General features: G+C 40.5%; 1 protein-coding gene across 1 annotated transcript; it reads right to left on the reverse strand.

Moving 5' to 3' along the window:
* Positions 1 to 1306: 1306 nt before the first annotated feature.
* On the reverse strand, positions 1307 to 14941 carry TARS1 (threonyl-tRNA synthetase 1). The gene is made up of 19 exons (XM_079329846.1): positions 14873 to 14941; positions 14549 to 14629; positions 13535 to 13725; positions 12413 to 12536; positions 11200 to 11321; positions 10863 to 10980; positions 9999 to 10063; positions 9839 to 9917; positions 9152 to 9298; positions 8223 to 8321; positions 7356 to 7522; positions 6711 to 6873; positions 6485 to 6622; positions 5769 to 5846; positions 3933 to 4033; positions 3723 to 3827; positions 2988 to 3060; positions 2130 to 2244; positions 1307 to 1501 (listed from the first exon to the last, which is right to left on the reverse strand). The coding sequence occupies exons 1-19, from the start codon at positions 14891 to 14893 to the stop codon at positions 1353 to 1355; spliced, it is 2136 nt and encodes a 711-aa protein (XP_079185972.1). The 5' UTR covers positions 14894 to 14941; the 3' UTR covers positions 1307 to 1352.
* Between the last annotated feature and the right edge of the window lie 4645 nt (positions 14942 to 19586).

A 19586-nucleotide genomic window follows, 5' to 3' on the forward strand; every position in this document is an offset into this window, starting at 1 on the left:
GGTGAGAAAAGGAAGGATGAAATGCTTCTGCCCAGACAATAATGGAAGTGGCAAGACACGGAGGTTTTCAAAAGGCAAGAGAGCTCAAACCTGTCCTCAGACTTGTCTGATCTTTGCTTAGGCTGCGGCAACAGCTTTCTTTTTTTATTTTTAAATTGTTATCAAGCACCTTTTGAAACTATTCAAGTAAGTTATGGTTAATAAAATAAAAAACATGCAAAAAAACCTCAGACCAAGATTTTATTTTTTTGTCAGTGACAGACATTTGCCTCTTGTTAGCCAGATGCAGAGAAAAAGCCCAAACCAAACCAAGAATCAAGAGATGAGATCCCTCAGCAGTAAGACAGGAAGGGCTGCTGATTATGTGATGCCTTGGATTAGAGTCTTGGGAAGGAAGAGACTGTACCTATTAAAGTGAAAAGTAGCATTTGTTTTAAAGAAGTCATCACTACCTTATTTTGTTCAGTACATTCTTGTTTCTGTGTGACAGATGCCTTACTGTAATGACACCACAGAGACATGAACAGAAACACCCTTTGCTCCTAATGCTAGTGGTTTCCTCAGCTGCTTCTTTGGCTCTACTGTGCCCTGATTTTCCAGACAGTGTTATCCCCTTTCTACAGCTCTGAGCATCTTACCTGCAGAGCCAGTACATTTCAGAGACTGCCTTTGGAAAGGGGCACAGTCAGCTTTGGACAGCAGCCCTGTGCTCTGTGGCAGAGGGCCCCACTGTGAAGTCAGGAACACCTCACCTGGGAGCTGAGACACTGCCAGAGGTAACAACCTTGGCAGTGGAAGCTACTGTGGAAGCAGGAGGCCTCTGTTCATGTCCCTGTTTGTGTGACTGGGAGCTCTGGAGAGTCAATATACTCACAACTAGTAAGAGCCCATGAGACAGGAAAGCAAGGTATAATTTTCTTTGCTCATGAAGACACTCCAGAAGCTGCTGCTGCAGCACATGGTTACTATGTGGGTCCTTAAGCTTGAGGTCTATTGTTAAAGTGGCATGAAAAATATTTGTTATCAAAATGTATGTTATTCTTAAAAGGGCAGTTAGAATCCCACAGATACCCCTGATTAATGTTTCAATCTTCACCTGCAGTCACAGAAAGTAATTTTATCTTGCTTCATTTGTCACTGGCTAGAAGCCAGCAAATTCTACTTCAATGTTTTTGAAAAACTTGATTTTTTTAATATAAAAAGAGGCATTTTTGACTAAAGAAAGATCCCCATTAAAATACGCAACAGGTCCAAATGTAAAATATACTTCAAATCTGGCTCAGAACAAAAACTCTAGTTAACTAAATTAGGAAAACTACTAATTCTTTATATGCCAGGTAGAGCAGATGGTGTTAAAATTCTTCTTCAGCTTGTCTGGAACGAGAGCATTTCAGCTGCAGCAGCCTCTCCACAGTGTCTGCAATGGTTCTTTCCCCATGCACCTTGTTGTCTCGGGTGCGGATGTTCACTGTTCCACTTGCCTTCTCCTTTTCACCAACAACTAGAAACAACCAAGAGGCAAAGGAATTAACTGTTTTTTCACAGTTCTGTCAATTACTTGGAGGGTAGGGTTTCTCTGCCAAAGGTTCCTTCTACTCTTAATGGATTCCAGATGGTTTTAAGGCCAATGCTAGATCCCCAATTCACACAACATGCTGCTTAAAATCATGTACTTCAGGATGAGTTTCTAATTTTTCCTGCATCACTCTCTGAAAGAGGCTTCTCTTTTGCATGCATGACTCGTTTAGAAGTATACCACAGCTGAAGGCAATGAAAACCTATTTCTTTTGCTGAAATAGAAGCAAGAGCATAAATTGTTGGGAGGATGAAAAATTGCTTAAAATCTGACTGATAAAGGGAATCTGACAAGAGACTTCATATTTATCCCCACACTGCTGACCAGAAAACAGCAAAAAGTATCAATAATGCCTTGGGTCACAGTGACCCCCCTTCAGGGACAGCTATCCAAGCCAGGAATGCCTGGGATGTCAGCACGAGAGGTTCTCTGCAGTGGAGACTCTTAGGAACAAACTGAGCTACAACACTGATTGCAACTCTCTGCCTTGCTCACAGAACAATCCATCCCTGTAACAAAAGGGTCAGCCAGTACAAGGTAACTAATACATTACCCAGAATAAAGTTATACTGTGCAAGCTGAGCATTTCTGATCTTCTTGTTCAGTGTGCACCCAGGATCTACATCAACGTCTGCCATAAATCCAGCGTCATGGAACTGCTGCCTGACCTAAGGAAAAAGATACTTAAACTGTCACTACTGGATATTCATTACCATGAACTATTCATGACTTGTAGATTTAAACCATTTCAGATTATCTGAATCCTAACACACAGTCATGGGTTCAGGCTCTGGAGATAAGCCTCGTTCAAGAAATTAAAGAACATCAGCTATCGTGCAACTATATACACAATAAATAAGCAAACAGTGATGTGAACATATAATGTTTGGGTTGAGTAGTGATTTGAGTTTGATATTGTAAAACGCACCAGGATGGTGGAGCTTACTTATCAAATTTTTTTTTTTTTAATTTGCAGACTATTTTATTTACATATAATGTGGCTGAAAGAGCTACAGGCAAAGGTGTGCTGGATGCTAAATACGCAAAGACTCATTTTCATCTTTTTTACTGCTGTGCAAGAAGCACATGGCCATGGGGGACTACAACCTGAAGCGTAAGACAGGTTTTGTCTCACTCAAATCTAAGTTTAAAAAAAAAAAAAAAAAAAGTCTCACAAAGATCAACATTTGTTATTCACATATCCAAAATTTAACTCATGATGGCAATGACAATGAGTTATCTTCAAGAGAACTACAACTTCAGCAAGTAATTGTCACTGTGATATAAAAAATGACTGAATGTAATATGCAAAGACTTGGAATAAGTCTCTGAAATAACCACATTAATCATTAATAGCTAAGTATTTCAGATCAATATACATAAAACAAAGCCCTTAAACCATATACATCACCTTTTGAGCATACTCATCACACGCTGGTCCCACTGGTACCACCATTACTTGCTGTGGGGACAGCCAGAGTGGCCTTCAATAAACAAACAAAACAAGTATAGTTTTCAGTGTTTTTTCAGGACAAAAAAAATACTATTTACAGAGAGGAATAAAATCTACACAAGAGACTCTTAAAGCCAGCTGCACAGATTGGGTTCAGAGGTGATGAGAGCCCTATATTAATTACAATTATTTCCCCAAAAGAGCTGAGTGTCTAAAAGGATTGCAGCGTGGGCATGAGCACTTGCTGACTGGACGACTGCTGTTGTGTTTTATGACAGATAACAAAGCCTAACTGATCGAGCTCATACTAACTAAGCACAAGGAAACATTTACTTTAGAGTCTTGTCATAATCAAAGGGGTCACTCCCACTGAGTATTAACACAGGTAAAGTAGATCACCTACATAAATCACTCTTTACAAGACAGTCCTGCTGCAAAAGCAGTTTGGGCTGTGGGCAGACGAGCTGTGTGCTGCACCTGCATTGGCAGCATCATGTAGAATCTACCACATCTTGAATAACTGCATATCTAAGGAAGGTGGTTCAGAAGAAACTGCCCTGTGGTATTCCTAGGCATGTCACCCTAGCAAGCAAGTGGTACAAACAGCCCCTCTTGATTCCCCAGTACTTGGGGCTAATTTCTCTCCTATATGAAGAGTCTGGCTGAACTGGAATAATAACTTTTGAACATTACCATTTGCCTCCATAGTTCTCAGTTAGAATGGCAATCATTCTCTCCACAGATCCCAAGATAGCCCGGTGAATGATAACTGGCCTCGTCTTGTCATTGCCATCATGGCTGTAAAGAAATGCTTTCGTAAGATTGCATCAAGAAAAAAAACTTATGCCTGTGTCACTGAAATTACATCACAGAGAAATTAAACCCACCAGCCTTTGCTCTTACCTGACAAAGGTGAGGTTAAATCTGACAGGCAACTGGAAGTCAAGCTGAATTGTAGCACATTGGTGGTAGCGGCCAATGGCATCCTTAATCTGAATGTCGATCTGAAGAACAAAAAGACAAACTTTTAAATTAAGAGACAAACATTCCCCTCTGAAAGCAAGTTCATTGTTTTGAGATGGAAAGTTTCACTCAATGCAGAGGAATTCTGTGTAGTTTTAAACAGCACAGTTTTACTTCAGCCTTCATTAGGCTTTAAGTGATTTGCAGGTTCTGATGCAAAAGATGTAAGAGCTAAAACAGGGTGAGTAACAAGAGACATAATACATCAGGGTGGAATTACATTCAATGTCTCAGATTGTATTTTCTGAGTTTCAGTCTGGAACTTTCATGGGCCTTTTCAATAAGTGAATAAAGCAGAATGTAAATGCAGAACTGAATGTGTCTCCCCACAAATGAGATTTCTTCATTCTTGATGTGACAAATTTACACTTCTTTATCATGCAGTATTTGAAGACTTTGTAGCTTGTATTACAAATTCATGGCACGAACACGGGACAAGAATCTGTTAAATAGTCCACTTAACCAGCAGGAACTCCTATCAATCAGTAACACTTGTTCTGACTAGAGTCAAGCCTGCTCTTTCTTTTGTATCTAACACTTAAATCCTGAGTACACTTAAGATACAACTTAGACAGAGAATCAGAGATAAGAGTAGACTGTGTCCTGACCTTATTCAGGTATTACACTGCTTACTTATTCATCATTTTACCAGTATATATTAGGATATATATTGAGGCAGTATGCCTTATTTTAATTTAATTTTAATTTATGTAATACACAAACAGATCATTGTTTTAACAATTCAAGATCTAAATGTCCTTCAATTTTGCATCCAAAATTCAGTTTATTGGAATTCAGCTAGTCAACAAAGAGCTTCTAATCAAAATAAATTATTTACAACTTGATTTAATTTCAAATCCAGACTGTATGAATAGCAAGTGTAAAATTAATTAATGGTGACAAAGGCTCCTGGATATTTGTCTTCCTTCAATTAAACATGGAAACTACTACATATTAGCTGCTGTAACACATTATACCTACAAGACACAAACCAAACTAATGCAACTGGCATACAAATAGAGAAATCAGAACCAGCTTACAAGATAAGAACACAAATATAAATGCAGTGCAGGCATATTAGGGAAAGACTGAAAAACCATTTCATAATGCTCTGTGTGCTTACATGCAAAAATAACAATTTCTAAAAAGCCCTACTCAATCTGTCCAAACTGAGGAGACTGTTCTTAAGAAACTCAACAAATTCACATGATAAGTGCTTGGGGATTCTTAAACTACCAAAACCCACCAGTAACTCAACACAACTTCAAAACTGTGTAATTAAAGGAATAAAAATTTGTTTAACCAGTAGGTTTACTATTGATTTTCTCCTGACTTAGGATTCACCTACTGCTGGGAAGATTATTTCCAATGCAGAATTTGCTCTGCTAAAACAGGTCTTACAGTGCCATCTTGTGTTTATGTCACCCACTAAACCAGTCAGCTGTTTAAACAGCAGACAAATAGTTTATTCATATTAAATTAATTAAATGAGTGTTAAAGCAGTTAAAACTATGTGAAAACCAAAATAACAGAAGATTATTTCTCTCTCAAGTATGTTAGAGTTAATGTATCTCGAAAAACAGAGAATTTCAGTCAGACAGCATCTTAAAATGGGACAACAACAACAAAAAAATTGCTTCTTCCTCATTCCAGCTTTTAGCCTTATCCAAACAGAACTAAAAGCCAAATCCAGCTAGGGGTTAGCAACACACTAACCTTAGGTCCATAGAAAGCTCCATCACCTGGGTTTAACTCCCACTTCTCACCGAAGGCATTAAGGCTGCTTTCAAGTTGCTGGAGATATAGAACACACACACTCAGTGTTTCTTCACACATGACACACATTGCTACTACAAATAGGTGACCCTAAGCAAATTCTCGCTACTTTATAGTTACTGCTGAAAAATTTATTTTCTGAAAAAGGGAAGTTTTGGAAGAGTACCAGCTTAAAAAGGAAAAAAATACATTATTTTTTCCAAATTTAAACACACAAAATTAATGCACTCATTTTGGAAGAGACCAAACAAGCATTAGCTAAGATACAAGAACTTTTTATACTGAATTCAAAGTTAATGTTGAAATGAAATCTGCCCTGGTACACTGAATGTCTATTCCTGCCCTGTCCTCTTTCCAGCACTGCACATGCAGTGACCAACCCCATCCCTTTCAGCCTCACTCTTGGGAGATGGCTTTCAGTCTTATTACAGGGGCTGCCAAAATTTATTCTCTTCCTCCTTTCTAATTATCAAAGAGAGACAAGTGGAAAGAGTTCATTTGATGCTTACATGGAGACTGCTTCTACACTGAGAGTGAACAGTTTACTGAACTGAAGGCAAAGTTATATTCCTTATGCCCAGCCCAGCTTCCCAGAAGGCAGTTCTTACAGAAGATGCAGCCTTATATCATTGAAAAGAGTAAGACTACTGTTTTACCTTTTCAGCTTGATTCCACACTTCAATATCCCCCAGGTACTTTTCAGGACGAGTGGAGAGATTCAGTTTAAATGAAAATCCAAAGACATCATACACGGTACGCAAGAATTCCAGACAGCTTTTTATCTCCTCTTCAATCTTGATGATAACAGAAATCACGTCTCAAATATGGAAATTTCAGTTTACCTGATTTTAATACCTGGTTTCATTTAGCAGCAGCCCTCACCTGCTCCATAGCACAGAAGATGTGAGCATCATCCTGCTGGAACCGGCGTACTCGGGTGAGTCCTGTGAGGGCTCCCGACAGCTCGTTGCGATGCAGGACACCAAAATCTGCCAACCGCAACGGCAGCTCGCGCCACGACCTCGGGCGATGGTCAAACATAAGGCTGAAGGAAAAGTTTATTACTTGAAGCTTATTGAGAACCAAAATTCTATAAAGAACAGCCAGGGAGAAGCAGCCAGTGATGAAGCACATGCCATCGGTGTAACCTGGACAGAGCCAGATCTGTCAGGAAAACAATCTCCTTTTACAGCTGGTAGGCCTTCCCCTCCTCAGAGAGGAGGTAAAATAGCTCCTAAAACTGAGCATTAAAAGCTGAATGCCTGAACTGCCACAAAACTGCCAATGCCCCAGTAATGGTGGGGTCACCTAATAATGGTAGAACAACATGACATTTCTCAGTGTCTCAAGTGCAGAGAGCATGTAGACAGCAAGATATATAATTACATCATTCCTGACAGAATGAATAACTGGAGGTAGCCATCTTTATAATTACACAGGCAAAGGAAGGAGAGTGGGTTTGGTTTGGATTTTTTTTTTTTTTCAATCAGCACGATCTCTGGTAAATAGAATTTGCTATGTATTTACCAGTGTCCTGGACAGTTCATAGGCTTCAGAGCAAAGATTTCTTTCTCCACTTCAAAGGAAAACATATTGTCACTGTAATGCTGCCAGTGCCCTGAAGTCATCCACAGTTTGCTGTTGAAAACATTCGGAGTGACCACCTCCTGAAATCCACGTTTTCTATACTCACTCTAGAACAGGAACAGTACATAAAATAAGTAACACAGAAAACAAAGATAATATCCAACTTCAACCTGTAGCCATAAAAACAAAAATGATGCCATATGGAAGTCCCATGACTTGGGAAGGGAAGGGAGAAAGGAAGTCGGGCATGCCAGGATACATCCCTTCCACCACCCTTCCCCCAGACAATTTCTCTAGCAGAAAGTCAGCAAGAACAAGTTTCCTCCTTGCAAGCAGTGCAGTAGTCTCTAATTACTCAGTGACCCTTAATATATTGCACTGCAGCCCAAATATACAGCACTAACACAGACTTCAAACATTACAGCAGCAAGATCAGAATTCTTCCACATGTATTTTTGAAACAAATAGGTCTACAACACTAAATTAAGTGTGCTTATTAAAACAAAGTGCATCAATGGAATTGCAGTAGTGTGAGCTTAGCTCTGCTATTAGATGTTGAAGAATTCATATGACAAAGCATCTTTACCATAGCTTTAACTGCAGGTATAAGGTACTGATAAAACATAACTTTGCAGAGACTGTGACATGACCAGTTCAAAGAAACAGGGTTTCTTTATTCCATGGCTGACACAGTTAAAAGGTAATTTGAAATGAAGGGCTATTAATACTGTTAAATGTAGCATGCTATTATGTACTTTTAAAATATATGTAATTTCTCCTACAAGATTTCCAAAAGATATTACTTACCCGTATAAATTCAATTAATGTGTTATAAATGTAAGCTCCTTTTGGCAAGAAAAAACAGCTACCAGGGCTGAGCTCATGGAAGAAAAACAGCTCTTGGTCCTGCAGGAAAATAATACTTTAAAAACTTAGTATTTTCACCCTACCTTTTTCACCTAACATTCACAAATGAATTGCTATTGACTGGGCATCACCACCAAGAGTTTAAAAAAGAAAAACATAGGGAAAAGAGCAATATCCAATACAACAGATGCATTTTCACTAATATTTTTATGTATGTCAGCAATTACAAGGGAAGCAAATTTTTCAGTTTCCTGTTTCACTCATTACTGATGCACCAAAACTTTACATTTAACTCCCAACTGTGCCCTCACAGCTCCCTCTGACATTGACAAATACATGTTTAGCTCTGCTTCTGCAGTTCTCTTATTATCTGCACATGAACTGAGTGTGTGAACTACATCTGGTCAGTTTTTACAAACTGCACACACCTGAAATCTGCATATGGCAATTCTTCAGTATTTTGTCATAATGTACTAGCAGCAGACATTTTAACCCTGTTCAGAACCAGCAGTTATCTGACAGGGGTTCCCATCTGTAAAAACAAACCCAAAAACCAGCCAACTGAAAAACACAGCCATATACTGCAGATTCTGAAATCATGCAAAAGGAAATAACTGCATGACTGTTTATATTCTGTTCTGAACAATGTGTGCAATAAGGATTAATTATGTTGAAAGCATAAGGAAGCTATTTATTTCAGGACTTTGATACTTGTGAGAAAAGCAGCTGACCTCACAACCCAACTGAAAATAAAACTGTGTCACACCCTGGTTGTGGCAGCAATTATCAGCTGTCCTCAAGATGCTTTCAGTTAAGGGGTTATATCCATACAGTGCTTTTGAAATATATTACTAGAAAAGCTGTCTCACCCGCCCAATTTTTCTGTGATCTCTGCTTTTAGCCTCCTCCTGGAATTTTTCCCACTCTTTCAGCATTTTTGTATCTGGGAATGAAATTCCGTAGATCCTCTGGAGGGATTCCATATCGGCCTTGCCTTCCCAATAGGTAGAAGAATTCTGCATGCAAAAATAAATTAAACATTGAAGAAAGGGAGAAATCTCCACATTTTACTATTTCTGCCTGCTATGAAAAGGCACATAATCATTAATAAATCATTACTGTGCAAGAACTAAGGCATAAGAATTTTAATGTGAAATTCTGAGTACTGATCATGAAAATCCTTAAAGGGAAATACACTAAGTAAAAATGGTTTCAGGCTCTTGTATTTTTAAAAAGCTTATCTGCTTTGTAGCTTTCCTATTCCATCTGTATATTCACAAACAGCTATAACCATCAGCTGAGCAAAAACTATAAACTCCAGTTGACACGGTTCAGCCAACCTTAAACCCAACTCACACTCCTGTGATGGAAGTGCAGGCCCTGGGCACTAGCTGAGCTTCACATCATGTGAATATCATTCCAACAACCTTTTCACAACCTGTACCACCAAGTTTTTGGCCAGGTCATCCCTGTACATTCCTGGCTAAGCCCAAAGACAGCAACATACCTGAAGTGTTGCAGTGAAAACATTTGTGTAAGGCAGTTCCAGCACTGACCTTATGAATTTTTATGGTCTTTATCTTGCCAGTATGTCGGACATGAGGGCCTCTGCATAAATCTATTAGGGGACCACACCTAAGAGAAGGAAAGCATTTATTCGGTATATTGAATCCTAGAACCATAAATCCAGTAATATTATGATCCATGCTTAATTACCTGTACACTGTAGTAGTTGGGGTATTGACCTTCTCATTCAGGATGCGACACTTGAATTTATTGTACTGAGAAGAAAAGCAGCACACATACTTGTTAATTCCTTGTCAAAGAAAGAGAAGTTACCAACAGCTTATGTTATTTGCCAATCTGATGCTATATGGCATCAGAACAGGCCAGTAAAAGAGACAGACAGGAGGACAGACAGCAGTGAAGCAAAGTGCCCAGAGAGCAGGCTGTGCAGTCTGTGTTCTTGGAGGTTTTGAAGGCCCAACGGGACAAGCCCAGAAAACCTGCTCTGACCTCAGTGTCCCCATGTCTGTCCCCCTGCTCTGTGCATGAGACTGGACTGGACACCTACTGAGGTACCTTCCAACCTGAATGATGCTATGATTCTCCTGATGCCCTAACAGTGAAACTCATTAAAGTGTACCTCAGGAATACCAAAAATTTATTTTCAGCTAGATACTAGAGAAAAAGGGTCAGGTTTTAGTGCTGCTTAGACTCTTTTAAAAGTCCTTACTCTAAAATTAATGTTTTATGAAGTTTTCTGAATGCAGCAGTGACATATGCAGTCACAGTATCACCACAGACAAGGTAACATAACTGCATACATAGTACATTGCAATTTACATTTCTGAGAAGTAAATAAAGAATGTGGCTTCACAGAATTTAGTTAGATCAGCCCAGGGAAGAACGAGAATTCTCACAGTTTTATTTTTTTTGTTAAATATCACATTTGAGTTTCTAAGAATATATCTACTTAAGAAGTTAATTTTATACACTTTCTTCTACCACTACTAAAATGTGTCCTGAAAATACTTAAAAGACTAATTGCACGAGGCTAGAAAAAAGCTTCCATAATACCTTAAACATTTCAAGCAGTGTTTCCTTCTTTACTTCCAGTCTTTCAAAGGCTTGTTTTTCCTTCATTATCTTTTTGCATAATGTTTCCAAAGCAGAGAAGTCATTACTTGATACACCCCTAAAATAAAACAGACACAGAAATGAGCAATTTTTGCTTTCATCTGCAATTTGTGATCCAGGTGCAATACACCAATCTGTGGTTGGGATGTCCTCCAAAAAACCAAAGCCATCTGCAGCAGTAAGTGTCACTTTGTTCTAGGAACAAGCACACAGCAGAAATTTTGCTGTATCTGCCACCCACCCCCAGCTCCTAAAAAAAGAGAAATACAGACCCTACCCTTCCTCAAGAAACATGTCGTAATAAAATCCATTTTCTATCGGTGGGCCATAGCACAAACAGCCACCATAGATTCGTTCCATAGCTTCACCCATTATGTGAGCACTTGAGTGCCAGTAGACCTAAGAGGAATAGGAAAAGAAGGGACCAGTCTGAATACACAAACAATGTATTTCCACATTTCCAACTGTTTTATTTAAAACCTTTCCCGAAACACTTGCTTTCAAGGATAATTGAGGCACATCCCAGATTACAACAGTTCACAGAACAGAACAGAAGTGACCTGCCCAGCAGCCCTCTCATCCTCAGCATCTGTGTTTCCAAAGGGCAGCATTTCCACCAGAAAACTGTGGAAATGTAAAACTTCCATTCTGGCAGCAAACAGTTCTTACTTTCAACTATTGCTGACATTATGTAATTATTGTGAAGAAGTCAAGAAACTAATTCAGAAACCTTTTTTTCTATAAACTGGAATCAATCAGATCTGCATAATAACCAAAAGATGTTCTTTCAACATAAGGCTGTGGTTCCAATCCAGCCATCTTATGTATGGGAAATCCTGCATGTTCCATCTTGTGGAATACCTGAGGTTTTGACAAAACCAAATCTCTTAAGAGTTATCTGCCTTGGTTAGCACAAATTGAAATCATAAATTGGGAGCTGCATTTAGCCCACATGAAAACCCAAGTTTTCAATGTAAAACTGTGATGAATTTGACTGACAGGTTTTTGTACCAACTGACTTTTTTTTCTAAAGCACATACTCACAAATTTACTGGCTGTGTACATTTATTTGTTGGAGTAGCCAAAATAAAAAAGTAGATACTTTTGCATATGCAAAGAGAAAGAACACTCTAGTCAGTGCTTTTATGACTCCATATGCAAATTATTTTTATACCCAGTTTTGGTCCTAAAATCAGTGCTGAAGATATCAGTTCAAAAGACTAACTTTACATTAACATGAAGGCTGAAAATACAAATGTTTGACAAGAACTACAGCAACTGCAAGCAAACTTGGCTACAAGTACACAGCAGAATGTACACTATCTGTAGTACCCCAACACCTCCAGTAAGGAACTATAAGGAAATGGAGATGTAACTAAACCTCAAACCTCTTCTCTTCACGTTCTGATCACAGTAAATACTTAAATAACTGCAATAGACAGAATTAAATGTGAACCTGAAACAAAAAAACGTTTTGGTAAGACACTCACTGCTTGAGCCTCTTCATCTTCAAACTTAAGCAGCTCCAAGGAACAATCCTCCTCCAAAGGACGGTCTAGATCCCAAACCACCTTGTTCACTTTGGCAATAACCGTGTTGTCAGCTAATCCCTGACTGTGGAACAAACACAGAAGTATAACAATAAGAAGGTATATTGTGTTTTGAAATCAGCAAGCACAAGTTCTCTGGATTTGATATCCAGTGTGATTAAGACTTTAAGACTGCTCAGAGTGGATATAATGCCATAAATAAATTCCAAATAAATGATCAGTTTAGCCAGTCCTGAACGTTCACGAATAATCCTTCTCATATTTTAGGGATATGGGAAGAAAACTGTGCTATACCTAACCTTCACACAAATTTGACTTAGAAGCAGCATCCTCCAAGTACAAACCAGACTTCACAATCCTACTGCAATATAAAAGAGAACCACTCTTATTAAATACCACTTTTGACATAGTAGCTTGTATCCACTAGGCAAAATACCCTTTTCATGATATCAAAGCAAAGAAGGTTCCAATGACATGGCACCTTATTATAGACGGGGGGAAAAAAAGACCCATTTCACCTTCAGGAATCACCCAATCTTTGCAATTTTAACTGTCAGGGTGTTCACTGTGTATCATCCAAAAATGATACATAGCAGGTATGAGTAACCTGGAAGATGTGCAATTCTCTTTTTAATAGGTATCTCCCATGCAAATAAAAATGAAGAATACTCCTATTGTTACATTTCTCTGTAAGCAATTGAAACATAACCCAGCAGTTATCTTCCTCAGGTCAATGCAAACTGGTTTGCAGTGCTAATATCTGGTCATTTATCAGCAAATCAGTTCTTAATGCAACAGCAGTACTTGGATGGAAAAATATGCTATTAGAATGTGTTTAAAATACCTCACTTTTATTCTTACTTAATTTTAGAAACTGTATTTTTATAAGACAATAGAAAATTGCACTTCAAAACTAAAACCCTACTATGGCTACCTTCAGTTTATTGCACACAAGAAGCTCTGAAAAGACTTGAGATATACAACAAAGAAATAAAACATAACCCATCCCCTTAAACTCACTGTCTGAAAATGATTGTGTAGTATCACAGAATAGAAACGTACCTAATTCCACAAGCAATTTGGTAAGGAGTAGTCTTCCAAGATTCAGCATCAACTTGCTTGCCATCAGGTAATGTAACTTTAATGGGTTTACTGTCATTTGCAGCTCTTTCTGCAAGGAGTGCATCATGTTCAGCCTTGAGTTTATTGTACATCTCTAAACGCTCATTGATAAATGCAGGCCAGGGATTCAGCTGTAAAGACAAAGGAAAATTATTAATCTGACTATTAATCAGACAGCACATCATGTTGGGAATGCCAACACAAAAGAAATACTTTCCATAAGCAGCTATGCGATGACATCTACATATGTGCAATATATAACCAGTAATCGCTGTTATTTCAGATTATATAGTATGAATTATGTCATAATACCGCAGGCCTTCAGCTTAATGAAATCGGTACCACTGTACACCTGTTCAATAAATCACACAGGTTGCCAAACAACTACACCATATAATAAACTACACAACGACAAAAGTCAACTAGAAAAGACTATAAAACTTCAATGCAAAACAACATTTTTCTTATTAAGTGAAAAAAACTGAGGAAACACTCCAGTCTGAGCCACCCAGAGAGGAAATGACTGCAGTTTAAACACGTGTAATTGCGTCAGGACTATCCGCCCGGGCAAAGCCAATGCTGCACAGCCATGCACTTGGCTCAGCACCGCTGCCGAGCAGCAGCTGGCCCTCCCTGGAGTCACAGGGATCGGTGTTTACCCACCACGAAGACAAAAAAGACCTGAGCACCTTAAGAAGGCTTTTTTCACCTCGGACACCTGCTGCCACTGCCCGCTGCAAAGATGCACAGGGAAAAGCATAAGCTGTGGGAATCTGAGCTGTTCTCCTATTACACCAATGCAACTTAAATGTAAAAAACACAACGGCATTTCAAGGCACACACTCTCAAAGGCCTAACTGTAACGCCCGATAAAACACATCAGAAGGACAAACTAGCAAAACTAGCAGCGAGGTCTCCGCATCCTCCCAGCCCCGCGGCCGTGGGGCTGCTCACCTCCGACCGCCCTCCATCGCCAGACCCTTCCTTCATCTTCTTCTTCCCGCAGTCTGCTTTCTTCTCTTCCCCAGCGTTCACCTGCGGAGGGCGAGCACGGGTTAATGCCCCGACATGTCCCTCACACCGAGGGCAATTTAACTCGCCCCTACCCCACACACCGCGGAAAAGACCCGACCGCCTGGTCCCGCAAAGCCCCCAGCTCCTGCTCCTTTTCCTCGGGGCACCTCCCACCGCCCCCCGGAGCTGGGAAATCCTCGGGAAGAGGTCCATGTCGCCCCGCCGGCCGGCGCAGCCCGCGGTGCCGAGCGGCGCGGGGCCCACCTGGCTGTCAGCGCCCGCCATGGCCGCGCGGAGCCGCCCGGGAAGGGGCGGGCGGGCGCAGGCGCCTCTCGGGCCGCGGCTGATGCAACCGGGGCGGCCCGAGCCCAGCGGGGCGGCGGAGCCGAGCGGGCTGTGGGGCGGCCCGAGCCCAGCGGGGCGGCGGAGCCGAGCGGGCTGTGGGGCGGCCCGGCCCGGCCCGGGTGGCCCTGGGGACGGGCTGGACGTGGCCAAGCTCTGCCTGCGCCCGTAAGGCGGCGAGCGTGGCCCGGGCCTAGAACAAATCACGTTCTGCTCGCTGTCGCGGGAAGAATCACAGAATCAATTAAGTTGGAAAAGATCCCTGCGATCAGCGTGTCCGACCTATGACCGAACGCCACCTTCTCAGGGTGCTGCAGTGTCATGTCCAGCATTGCGTGAACACATCCAGGGACGGTGACCCCACCACCCCCTGACAGCCTGTTCCAGTGTCGAATCCCCCTTTCTATGGAGAAATTCCGCCTAATGTCCAGCCTAAACCTCCCATGGCGCTGCTGAAGACTGTCCTGTCAGTTGTTGCCTGGGAGAAGAGGTGGATTCCCACCTGGCTACACTTTCAGGGAGATGTAGAAAGTGATGAGTTCCCCCCGAGCCTCCTTTTCTCCAAGCACCCCCAGCTCCCTCAGCTGCTCCTCATCAGACTCGTGCTCCGTGTTAGGAAAAATAATCCACAAACACCACGAGAGGTTTATGTCGAAAAAGGAGACAGAGAAGTCCTTTTTGCTTTATTCGAATAAAGGGAGAGGCCATGGGACATTCCCCTGGGATCTCTCAAATTTTTGGAGGACGCAGCCTCCCTTTTTATCCTATTTTCCCGGCTGCTTTTCCCTCTCTCTTTCACCATGGGCTGGGGTATCTGAGAGGCACAGACTTCCCCAAACACCTGACACCTGAGATTCCCCTCTAATGTATAACCCTCCCATTTAATTTTTAATTCTTACACAACTCACAGTTTTTTTCCATTGCTTCTTTCATGTTCCGCTATCCAATTTCATTTACCAGCAAACCTACAGTTTGTTTGTAAAGGCAAATATCTTTTCCCATTCATCAATCAGTGGAATCCATCCTATTATTTCTTTTATCTCTCACTTTTATCTACCAGCAAATCTACAGCTTGTTTGTAAAGACAAATGCGACATTCCTCTCATCCAGAGTCTTCCCCAGCTGCCTGTCTCTGGACTTGCTCCAGAACCCAGGGATGCCTGGCTGCCATTCCCCCTGACACAGACGTTCAGTCAAGGATGGATTAGTGAATGGGAGTACACTTTGCAAAAAACCACTAAAACAAAATAAAGAGCTGATTGACCACTGTCTGATGTCCCAGGGGAGGGGGGAAAAAATGTAGAAAAGATTCTGAGGTGGTTATGTCAGACCTGAACCGTAGGAGCGCCCGCAGCTGTCCCAAGGGAAGCCTCAGCTTAGTGGCTCGGAAGCTACAGACACCTCTAAGGAAAGGATGTGATATTCAGACATGGCTTTTGCTCTGTGACCATCTTTCCCTCCTTTCTCACTGTAGTTCTCAGCTAATAATATATTTTCATTTTGAAAGATTACTATCTTGCAGCTCAATCTCGTGGTGGCTGTGGACTCTCGGAGTGCCCAGTCCCAAGGCCTTATGTGTGTTTGGTATCTTAGGCATACTAGAAGACCCGTGAACTCACCCAATGGCCTAATTTAAGCAAGATGTTCATTGCCAGATTTCATGTTTTCAAGATATTGTGGCATAGCATCCTTACTTTGAAGAGAGTAAATCAGGTCAGATCTTGCCTTGGACTTCTGCTGCCTGCAGAGGACCCAAACACTTCTGCCCCTTGGGATAGCTGCCTTCTCTTCACCTGCAGCAGTGATTGGGGAGCTTAGTGTAATAAACGGAGCAGGGCCAAAGCCTTTATTAAATAGCAGCTCTTTTATTAAAGTATTGGGGGGGGTCGCCAGGGGCTGACACCTGCTGCTGCTTGCTTGGGCGACGCTGGAAGGAGGTTCCCGTGCAATCCTGTCCGAGGGCAGGAAAGGGAGTTCCAACCTCACAGGCACGTCCAGAACTCTGTTTGGGCTCGTTGCTCCAGGGGTGCCACTCTTCTCAACAGCTCCTTAGTTCATGGCTAGTTAGGACTTCCACTGAAGAGGTGTTTCTTGGGAACTCTGGAAACTTTGCATATGGGGCAGTGTCTTTTGATTGACAGGGGGCAGCAGCAGGCGGCCGGAAGCGAAGTGAGGGACAGGGCAGAAGTAGGAAGTGATTGAACTAGAACTGGGATTGTTTGGGAAAATACAAACAGATGGCCAACTTGGGGATACAGAACATGCATATCAAGAACAGTAAGTTGCTTAACATTTTAACAGAGGGGACAACTTTCAAAACTATTTGTAACCCTTAATTTTATGGCTGCTGAACCTATTTACCTCACTTAGAGTGTCTAAAATGTGCTCAGGGCACCTCAGCCTCCATGGACTTCAGTGCTAGGAGCCAAAGGTTCATGAAAAAAAAAAAAAGGATATTTTATATAGCTTTAAAAAAACTGGTTATATGTGGTGGAGGATAGTCAAGAGCGTGCCACTGGGCTACTTGATCACAAATGTAAAAATAATGCAAATATTTTAATCTATTTGTTAAAATATGAAAATAGGAAGGTGTAGTAAATACGAACTTAAACACAGAAGCAGGCCTAGATCTGGATAGTTCATTTGTTGTCTGAAAGTAAAGTGTGAACAGCATAAATATTGGCAAAAACATTTATTTAACAGCTAAATTTAATAATATATGTATAATTTTTTGTAGAAATACAATATTTAGTAGTACAAAGGGCATTTGTTTTATGATACTAATCTCTGTATTTGCAAATATTCTAAAATCTTTTTTGGGTGGACAAATTACAAGTGGCTAAGAGACAGAACATTGCAAAACTTATAGATAAATAAATTGTGTAAGACCAAAATGAGCAAAAAATACATACTAATGCTGTTCAAGAGAAAAAAACCATTAAGTATTTCAAATGCAATTGGGAAACTGTGGAATTGTCTCTTGTGCCAGAAGATGGCAGCAGAGAAACACACTGATCTGCTGAGACGCAAATTCCGCTCCGTTCTTGGATTTAGGAGGTAGGTTTTATGGCAAAAAGCACAATATTAAATGAATGTTTTACTGACTTCACTCTTAAGCAGTGAAATTAATGGTGTGTGCCTAAATTCAGCCATGCTCCAATAGTGTGAATTGATTTCAGTGTGCTTTAATGATTATCAGCAATTACTAGATGTTTCTGGTTCATGAGAAATTTGTTGGGAAAAGTGTCTCCAGAAATTTCTAGTGGAATTGCAGGCTTATATTATAATTAATTATATAATACTTGGCTTATATTTAATTTAGGAAAACTAAAGATCAAAATTCAATCCAAAGGCAAATAAAAATTTAGAGCAGTGAATGTAACACATTTACACCATTTACTTGCACCAGCTGCTCAAGGGAAAACATTTGACTTGTAATACAGCACTAGGCTTTCTGTAAAATGTCTGGGTTTGTTTATGCTTGTGTACATTAAATCAACTCCATTTGCTGTAGAATATTTACTGATTTCACAAACTCTGAATTAATTTGAAAATGAAATCGTATGAATGCCACCCATTTACACTGAGGGTTCAAAATACATCATTTGAACTCCAGGTCTAGTGGATTTCCATATGCCCATTTTAAGCAAAGAGTTATTATCTCAAAATTAAGAAAACATACAAATATGGACCTGCCAGGTTTAAGAATTGAGATACTTTTGTGCCCTTTTCTCTTGTATTAATTTCCCCTGGGCTAATGCAACAAAGCAGTAAACTTCTTAGAAGTCTAGTATAATGCTCTTAGAAATGTATGTTCAGAAATTGAAAAATGTGTGAAGGTAAATAAAAAACTAAATTTGACATTAAATTTAAATATTGAGAAAATAACTGAAGCTCTGATTCAAACTGGAACATGCTAGGAAAATGAAATGGAAAAAAGCCTTGACTTTTGATGTTACTTCAGCTTCTGGTGACTTATTATTAAAATACTTATCTTTTTAGGAGAACAAGAAAAATAACTGATATTTTACACACAAAAAAAAGGAGACTATTTTGGTTAGGTTCTATATCCATGATGGGTTTGTGTACAGCCACTATCATATGTAGTCTGGTAATCTTCATGCACCAAGAGGTTTGCCCAGAAACTGGGCTTGTTTCTGCTTTTTCCAGGAGAGATACACTCTTGTGCATGCTGGAGAGAAAATCTTCACAAACAGCAGAAATACCAGGCCTCTTGTGGGCTGGAAACACACTTCACACAGACAGCCTCGTGCCTCCTCTGTCTCCCAGGGTGCAGGTCCTCTCCACCTTCCCCTCCTACCCACTTCACACCTGCAGCAGTGCAGATAATACATTCAAATTACTCAGGGTCAGTTTTTTTCTCTTGCCAGGCAGGTTTTTTGAGTAAAATATAATAAAGGTGTATTTGGTAAAATGTAGGAGACAACCAATTTCATTGCTCATAGTCACAGGTGCCAAGATTAGAGGCTACAAATTTCAGGTGAAACTTCAAACCAGGGTTCAGTCCTTGACATCAGATAACCATCAGACTTCTACCAGGAATCCTTAGGCCTTTTAAAGCAGGGAGATGCTAGGTGATTGATTTTCCCTTCCCTCCTTCCTTAGCTTTTCCTCC

The sequence above is a fragment of the Erithacus rubecula genome (assembly GCF_903797595.1).
Source record: "Erithacus rubecula genome assembly, chromosome: Z".
Taxonomy (NCBI): Eukaryota; Metazoa; Chordata; class Aves; order Passeriformes; family Muscicapidae; genus Erithacus; species Erithacus rubecula.

What these genes read in the sequence shown, in the direction of transcription:
- TARS1 (XM_079329846.1), bottom strand. Translation starts at nt 14,893, where the DNA reads ATGGCGGGCGCTGACAGCCAG. An exon ending in AGACCATAAAAATTCATAAG is followed by an intron (nt 9,299 to 9,838) that starts GTCAGTGCTGGA and finishes TTTTGCATGCAG; the next exon opens with AATTCTTCTACCTATTGGGA. An exon ending in GTGATGAGTATGCTCAAAAG is followed by an intron (nt 2,245 to 2,987) that starts GTGATGTATATG and finishes CTTTTTCCTTAG; the next exon opens with GTCAGGCAGCAGTTCCATGA.